This window comes from Zootoca vivipara, chromosome 1 (genome assembly GCF_963506605.1).
Source record: "Zootoca vivipara chromosome 1, rZooViv1.1, whole genome shotgun sequence".
NCBI lineage: Eukaryota > Metazoa > Chordata > Lepidosauria > Squamata > Lacertidae > Zootoca > Zootoca vivipara.
Window position 1 is genome coordinate 47,081,711 of NC_083276.1, and position 8,480 is coordinate 47,090,190.

At 45.5% G+C, this 8,480-nt stretch overlaps 1 protein-coding gene across 1 annotated transcript; it reads left to right on the forward strand.

Moving 5' to 3' along the window:
- Window positions 1-2,646: 2,646 nt before the first annotated feature.
- ZFP36L1 (ZFP36 ring finger protein like 1) lies at window positions 2,647-8,217 on the forward strand. The gene is made up of 2 exons (XM_035113631.2): window positions 2,647-2,878; window positions 5,595-8,217. Exons 1-2 carry the CDS (start codon window positions 2,822-2,824, stop codon window positions 6,546-6,548), a joined length of 1,011 nt encoding a protein of 336 aa, XP_034969522.1. The 5' UTR covers window positions 2,647-2,821; the 3' UTR covers window positions 6,549-8,217.
- Window positions 8,218-8,480: the final 263 nt, after the last annotated feature.

An 8,480-nucleotide genomic window follows, 5' to 3' on the forward strand; every position in this document is an offset into this window, starting at 1 on the left:
AAATCCATAGCATTCATTCCGATTTACTTATGGGTAAACTTTTTATTGTTTAAGGTTTGAGCTTTAATTTTGGAAATAAACATTAACACACGGGAGAGAGCTGCAAGTTTGTAAAACAGAGTTGGGTGGCCATCTGTCATGGATTCTTTAGTTGAGTTTCCTGGGTTGGACTAGATGTCCCATCGGGATTCCTTCTAACTGTATGATTCTGTGAACACGTAGGCTTCACATTCAGGCCGCAAGCGGCGTGAACGGATGCTCTTCTTTTCGGGATTTACGCGCCACACGTGATCCTTCCGCCTCTCAGGCCGAAGGCAGGGGGCGGCCCTCCGCACTTCCGGAGGCGACCATGGCGAGGAGGAGCTTCCCATTGCGCTCACCGAAAGGGAGGAGTCACTTCCGCGTCCTTCTTTGCTCGCCTCCTTCCCTCCCCATTCGAGCAGTTTCCATCGCTAGCGAGCTTTGCCGGACAAAGGCTTAAAGCGCGGGGGTGAAAGGTGGTAGCCGTGCAGCAATGGCCATTGTTAACACCACCCACAGAGTTTCTTCCTCCTTCCCGCTTCGCTCCTTTGTCATCTGGCCATTGGGTGTTATTGGGAGGGAGTTAAAGAGTTTCGGAAAGAGTCCCGTTTCGCTTGGGGGGAAGAGGGGCAGCGCGCAAACGCCAAAATGAGCAAACACCCTCTTGCTAACTAGTAACACGTTTCGAGTTATTTATGTGAGAGCGAGCGCGGGTTATTTCCTACAGCAGAGTCTTGCCAGTTTTCCACAAAACGGAAAAAAGGAGTAACGCAGGCAGGGAGGGAGGGACTGCGAGTCAACACGAAGCGACTCAGCTTGTAAAAATGCAAAGGCGGCGGAGGCAGCAACAACAGGGCGCTGTTAAAAATGGAGGCAAACAATTTAAATCAAAGCAGGCAGCTGCGAGCCTGCCCAAACTGGAAGGCTCTTCGGAGTTGGAAATCGCAGCTACAGCCCGTACAATCTAAGCAGCTTCAAATGTTCCCGGGGAGGTTTGGGGGAGGGGGGAGAAGAGAGGAAGGAAAACGGGGGAGAGAGATCTGCAAAGTCTCGCTCCGAGAGCAAGTGGCCTCGTTCGGTCGTACTGGAAAATGTACTGGAGGCGCGCTCTTTCATAACAGCCCCTGCATTTCAAACTATGGTGCCATAAACATCTGAGGGCTTGTGTGGGTGACCCTTTGCTGTAACCTGAGCACATGGAAATCGGAAGGGGGGGGGAGGAAATAGTGGTATTTCCACTTCACTCTAACCTTCTGTTCCACAACTTAAGGGCAACGAGAGAACTGATTTAAACTTTAATCGCCTTTCCTTCCCAGATGCAAATCGTGGAGTTCGGCTGAGAGTCACGTTCCAATGCATGTGTCCTTTTCCTAAGCGGAATCCCGCCAAAAGAAAAAAAAACCGGAGGGCACTAGCATTTGAGTGAATTGGGAAACCATCTGCTAAATAATTAAAAGAAATGGGGGCGGGAACAAAGGCAGAAAGATGAAAGCGGTACCACTGTAGAAAGCCCGTCGTTCAAAACATCCCCTCCCCCAATTTGTAGTTTCTCAAGCGTGCAAGACAGAGAAAGAGCCTTTTATAAGACCTTTCTAAAAAGCCGGTCGCCCTTGCAGAAACAATTCGCCAGTGTTGGGATCAAAATCAGTAGCTGAAAACTACCGCAATCGGGCCTGTAAAAAGAGAACATAAACGAGGATTCTGTCGCACAGAAATCTGAGTTGAGCAAATACCACTAATTCACTATTCTAAATTCAGTGTTGTAAAAAGAAGTAGGGCGCGCACTCCCTGTCCCTTACCGATGCTTTAGTTTTTAATTTCATTCTCCGCGAGGAACAACTTTTGCAAGTTCTTAATTTTAGACTCCAGTCTTACGCACGCTTACGCGGAAGTAAGTCAACCCTTTTGATTTTAACATAACTTACTTCCAAGTAAATGTGCCTCAGATCACACAGCCTTGCCCTACTCAGCTCACACAGAAGTGAGCCCTGTTCGAGTTCACTCGGACTTCCTTCCGAGTAACGCAGTCATAAGGTTTCAATTGCCTGAGACATCAAAAATACTTCCCTTGTGCGCGCTTGGTGTGAAAAGTCTAAAGTTGACTCCCAAGTTTTTGCTTTTGTTTCCTTCTAAACAACATGGAGGAAATGAAATGGCGAAAACGGGCACTGTAACAGCGCCCCAGAAAGCTGCTTCAAAGAAAGACAAAAAGAAACGGGGCTGAGAGCAATGAAATTTTGCAAGGAAACAGTTTGATCCCGCCTTTAAGGAAGGAGAAGGGAGGGCAGGCCGGAGTGGTTGAAGTGAATAGCGTCACATGTTGCATTCAAGTCCTGACAAAAGAGTCTTATCGAGTCCTCCCCCGTTTTCTAATTAGAGGTAACTTGCACAAACACTACTTCTTAAAAAAAAACCCTTTTAAAAATAACAGAGATCGCCTTTAAAAATACCCTCCTCCCCCTTTTCGCCCTTCTTGAAAGTTTTTCGCCCTCTTGAAAGTTTTTATAGGTTTGACCGCATGGGTGATTCAGACTTTACGTCAGTCATCTTCCCTCCGCCTTCTTCCTCATTTAAATGAATTTGGAGCTCCTCCCACGGGGTAAGGTCTGAAACTTTATAAATTGAGCTTTACGCAAAACTCTTCTGGAAGGAGAGAGAAGGGAGAATTGCTGGAGCTGGAGGGGGCTAGAGGAGTACCCAGGGAAACTGGAGGCTGTGCCTTACAACACTGTGATTCATTTTATTTTTCTATTCTAATATACTTATTCCACGTCTTCACCCCTCCTTTTGGTACCTGAAGATGTCTACAGCCCTCGTGTCTCCAACCATCTTCGAGCTGAGTGAAGTTTTATGCAAAGTAAGTTGTAGCCCCTATTATCTCTTAAAACTTCTTAAGGGAATGGTCCCTCACTCTGCATCTGTCACCGTCCCCCCCCCGTCCCGTTTTTGCTCCAATATTCAGCCTTTGGGGAGCCTAAAGTTTTGTTGGCTGTTGCGTGTTTTTAAGCAACGCAAAGTTTTGTTTGGGGGTTGGTCTGGAGCCTTGAAGAGTTATCTAGGCTGCAATCCTGAGCACGCTTACCTAGGGGTAAGCTTCATTAAACTTAATTGGGCTTACTTCTAAGTAGGCATACTTTAGATTGCTTTGTTAGGGAGATTTGCCTAGGAAGAAGTTACGGTAGGTTATCGCGCCAAATCTAGTAAAATGCTGTTTAGGGTACTGTCACAAACTAGTCTTCTTCGCTTCCCGTGTTTTTGACTTTGTTGGACTATCTTTGGCTTTTCTTCCGTTTTTTTAAAGAGTTTCAAATTTGGGTGCCTTCTCGAAGAAACTTGTTAGATGTTTTCAGTGACTTGCTGGGATTGCATTCCGAAATGGTTGCCATGCAGTTTGCCCTCTTCCTTTTTGGCTCAAGTTTATAACGGCTGCTCCTCATTCCTTATTGAAGATTGAAAGCCATTCAAATGTATGAAAACTTGTTTTTAACGTGTGCAGGAGTGACTGGCCCTCTTAATTTTCGTGAATCAGAAATTGTGTTTTAAGACGGCAGCCCCTTTTCTTGTGGGAGTTGCCCTTCATCCTAGATTCTGTACTTTGAACTAAGGCGTGCCGTGGTTCAGTTTAGACTTTTGCTCATGTTGTGGAATGTGAAATTTTAGCAACTTGTGCATAGGGAGCCGAAGGTCCCTATTGCTTTTCAGATAGCAAAACCAACCTCCGGGGTTCATTGGAACTCAACGCGTGTCTTGGAAAGTTTGCTTGCAATGACTTGCTCAGCCGCACGTCTAATTGCTTACTCGGGGTGGGGAAAGATGGCTGTGGCCACTTTTCCCCACAAGTGGGATCTGTTGCTGTGCTGTGGGATCTGTCTACTGGTTTCTCCTTGGTTGGAAAGGAGGAAATCGGGTGTGCGCGCGACTTGATGGAGGAGATGTGGAACTGGGGCTTTTGCAAAAGAACGTTTTCAGGCAAGTCACCCGGGCCTTCCCGCCTCTAGTTCTGCAGTTTGCTGCTTCTTAACAGCCAGCAGTTTACCAGGCTTATCTCTCATTCCACTCACGCGGCTGCGTTTTTCTCTTTCAAGCGGCCTTATCTTTGCATAGCCGAAGTATTTGCCTGTATGCATTTCTCCTACGTTTATAACCAAGTTGGAGGGGAACTTATCAATGGGTGAGGTTAGAGTTGTGGGAAAGTTAACATCTATAACTAGTCAAAACAAAAAAAATTAATAAAATTCCTTCCAGTAGCATCTTAGAAACCAACTAAGTTTGTCATAGGTATGCATGCACACGAAAGCTCATACCCATGAAAAACTTAGTTGGTCTCTAAGGTACTACTGGAAGGAATTTTTTTAATGTTTTGTTTTGACTATGTCAGACCAACACGGCTACCAACCTAGAACTATAACTAGGTTGCAAAGCACTACTTTATTAAGAACAATGTCACATTGGGACTAGTTGTTTAAATTCTGAAGTTGCACAGCTGATTGTGCTTTCTCGTGGACTCCTCATAACTTCCAAAACGGAGCAAACCTGGGTGTTGGTTTTCCACCTACCATTAAGTGTGTTAAATATAGCTGCACAACAATGACTTTTTAAAAAAGTCTCAGAGTAAACATAAACGGGACGAAGCCCCGAGTCTTGCCTTTTGCCAATTATGTCTCCTTCCTTGATGCTTTTAAGCAGTTTAAAACTGAAGCTGCAGACTCTTCTTTGCTGCCAAACAGCTAATTGCAAAGGAATCCTCTTGCGGTTATGGGTGAATTTTGCCATGGATCACATGAAATGCAATTCCTGTGCAGGAGGTGGAGCAAGAGGGATGGGATTAATTTAGATTAGTAACTAGCATGTTTCCCAAAGTCTCATGCCTCCTTTCAGCTTGAGTCTTACACACTTCCCCCACCACAGATCCTATGTACACAGTGGGATCTGTTGTACATAGCATCATCATCTTCATTATTAATTTTATTAATTTATTTGCTTGCTTGCTTGCTTGCTTGCTTGCTTGCCTGTCTTCACTTCTCTCCCTCCTCCTCCATCCTTTCATACTGGAAGGGGCATGGGAGTAGTGGTTGAAGAATGTCCTCAGAAATTTGGGAGTAGTGTAACTAGGTTAGGGGTTAGGCCTTTGGGCATAAATTGCATGGTGGAAGTATTGAATCCATGCCTAGCTAGGAAAGGAACGTGCTTGGGGGCTGTGGCTGCTTAAGGAATACTTGGATAGGCCTATTCCCTAGGACATTATGCCTTGTGGCATTATGCTTGGATGGAACAAATGAACCTGAAGCAAAAGCTGTTGTATAGCAGCATTGTTTACTGTGCTGCTTTAGAGGTATTTTGACATATAGCTGTTCCCTGGTAGAAAGAGGCTCTTCTTTTGGATTGTGTTTTTCAGTTTCCTTGACCCAACCTGTGGCACAGAACAGAGTCTGGGGGCTTTGGGAGAGTCTATTATGCCCATAAGGAAACCGGGAGGGAGGTATAGATGCCACCAGGTTTTAGGCTGCATTTTGCTGAAAGGTTCTTGAGGAAGTTGGGTTGTTGACTGGCCTCTCCTTTCCCCCCTGATATAGAGTAACAAGATGCTGAACTACAGCCCTTCTGGTGTCGGAGGGTGTCTCTTGGACAGAAAGGCAGTGGGAACCCCAGCTGGCGGGGGTTTCCCCAGGAGGCACTCAGTCACGTTGCCCAACTCCAAGTTCCACCAGGCCCATCTTCTCAGCAGCCTCAAGGGGGAGCCAGCCCCAACTCTCGGGCCCAGGGAGAATCGCTTTCGGGACCGCTCCTTCTCTGAAGGTGGCGAGCGCTTACTGCAGCAGAAGCAGCCCGGCGGACAAGTCAACTCGAGTCGCTACAAGACGGAGCTATGCCGCCCCTTTGAGGAGAACGGGGCCTGCAAGTACGGAGACAAGTGCCAGTTTGCCCACGGCATCCACGAGCTGCGAAGCCTGACCCGCCACCCCAAGTACAAGACGGAGCTCTGCCGCACTTTCCACACCATTGGCTTCTGCCCTTATGGGCCTCGCTGCCATTTCATCCACAATGCTGAGGAGCGCCGCGCTGTAGCCAGCGGCCGAGATCCTGCCATGGCCGACAGACCCCGCCTCCAGCACAGCTTCAGTTTCGCAGGCTTCCCAAGTGCCATTGCTGCCAACGGGCTGCTGGACAGCCCTACTTCCATAACCCCTCCGCCCATCATGAGTGCCGACGACCTCCTGGGCTCTCCTACTCTGCCTGACTGTGCCAGCAACCCCTTCACCTTCTCCAGCCAGGAGCTGACCAATCTCTTTGCTCCCAGCATGGGGGTGCAGATGCCTGGTGGGGGTTCGCCCACTGCTTTTCTCCTCAGACCCATGTCGGAGTCCCCCAACATGTTTGACTCGCCTCCAAGTCCTCAGGACTCTCTCTCCGACCAGGAAGGTTACCTGAGCAGCTCAAGCAGCAGCCACAGCGGCTCTGACTCGCCCATCCTGGACACCTCGAGACGCCTTCCCATCTTCAGCAGACTCTCCATCTCTGACGAGTAACCTGGTGTTGCCTCTCGGCCTCCTCTAGCCTCTCTCCTTACAATTTTAAGCTTGTAATCTCTCTCCTTCCCACCTCAGCCCCCACCCCCAAATCTTCTTAACATCTCTGGGTTAGATGTTAATGCAAAGATAGTCCACTTGCCTAAAGTCCACTCACTGGCTGAAACCACAAGTGCCAAAATTACAGCAAAAAGTGATGATCGTTTACAAATGTGCCTTTTTTTTAACATGTTCACTGTGACTATATTACCTCTCCAGCTGCAGAGGGCACCAGCAGCCTCCACAGAGCTCTGTGCATTTCCAGATGTGCAGGGAATATCCGGAACCAGCAGCTCCTATCACTGGCCATGATGCAGAATCTTCTTTCCTTCCCCGCCCTCTTTCTCCAGCCAGTGTTTTATAGGCATATGGCATGTGGACGCCTGTTAACATCCAACCCTTACCACCTTTTAAAGACTAACCTTGCCTGAATCTACTCAGGTCAGCCAGAAGAACAGCTGAGAATGGACAGTAGCTGTCACATGCATGGGACTTGGTGACTGGAGAGGGAAGCCAGATGGACAATGAAAGACTTGCTTTTGGTGCTACAAGTTCCCAGTGTGTACATGTGACACCTTCAAAAACGAAACAAAAAAATGGGGGAGGGGGGATGTCTAACGGTGTTCATTCCACACATGCAAGTTCTGTGTAAACAAAGTTCCAGTAGACATAGCTTTAATGGTTTTGCTCTAGATTACAATAGACCTATCCATAGAGCACTCACGCCAAGCTTTTTATTTTTATTTTCCTGGGTTTTTAATTTTGTATAACTTTTCAGAAATTGGAGAGCAAATTTTGCTTGTCACTGCACAACAATATAAAGCTTATTTAACTTATCAAAACGTATTTATTGCTGAAACCTATGCTTTTTTGTTAATTTTGTTCATATTTATCTGGATGAATTCATAGAATATATTCTTTTATGTTTAAATTATGATCTTCCATATTAATCTTAAGATTGTGAAGTCTTTTTCTTTCCCCCTTCCCCACAGTTTAATATATTATACTACAATGACATTTTTTTGTAACTTTACACTTTTTTGGTTATTTTATTTTTAAAAAATGAAAAATTAATTTAAAAAAAATGCAACAGCTGTCTTTGGATTATTTATTTTAGATCGTTCCCCTTTTTGTGTCAGACTGCAAATTGAGTTTAATGTGCTTCTTTGCCTCTATGCCCCAACAAGGCCTTTCCTGGATGGGATGAAATTCTGACCACATTGCTGTCGTTGAAGGCTTTGTCAATGACTTCAGTAGGGTCACGATTTCACTTCTGGCCTCTAGAATGTATACGCACAAGCTGTGCTGTGAGACGATAAAATGGAAGACTGCTTGCTTCCTTTTTTGTAAGTACTTAAAGGAAAAAAAGTCTACCCTTTGGTTTCAAGTGCCTATCAAAAGACATTCCAAATGCAGTTTGTCTTTGCATTTCTGTATTCCAAGAATGGAGTGTTTTTCCTCATTTAAGGTAAACTTTACTGGCACAAAGAACACATTGAATGTAATTTTTCCCATTACTGTTCACTACATTGCCTTTTTTCTTTCTTCCTTTGTGTGAGTTTATTTAAAGAATCTTTTGTAACGACTGTTTGCAGTTTAAATCAATAAACCCCAAGTGTTTTTTCAAGAATTTGATAGTGAAATTGGTTTTCCTTGCAGAAAAGTTCAATAACTCTTCAGAACGAGGTCCTGCCTTGCCAAATCCTCTTGCACCAGAATAGAAGTTAATTTGCACAAAAACTCCTGACTTTCCTTATGATCTATAAGTGATTAGGCTGGACTAATATTTATGCATCTTATCTTTGGCTTGCACTTCTGCTCTTCTTAGATGGGCTATTTTTATATAGTAAGTTATTAAATAAATACTGCTTCAGGGATTCAAACATGTTTAAC

Bases quoted from the DNA above. Each gene is read 5' to 3' on its own strand.
- ZFP36L1 (XM_035113631.2), top strand. From the start codon at position 2,822: ATGTCTACAGCCCTCGTGTCTCCAACCATCTTCGAGCTGAGTGAAGTT. The intron at 2,879-5,594 runs GTAAGTTGTAGC...CCCCTGATATAG, and splicing joins TGAGTGAAGTTTTATGCAAA to AGTAACAAGATGCTGAACTA.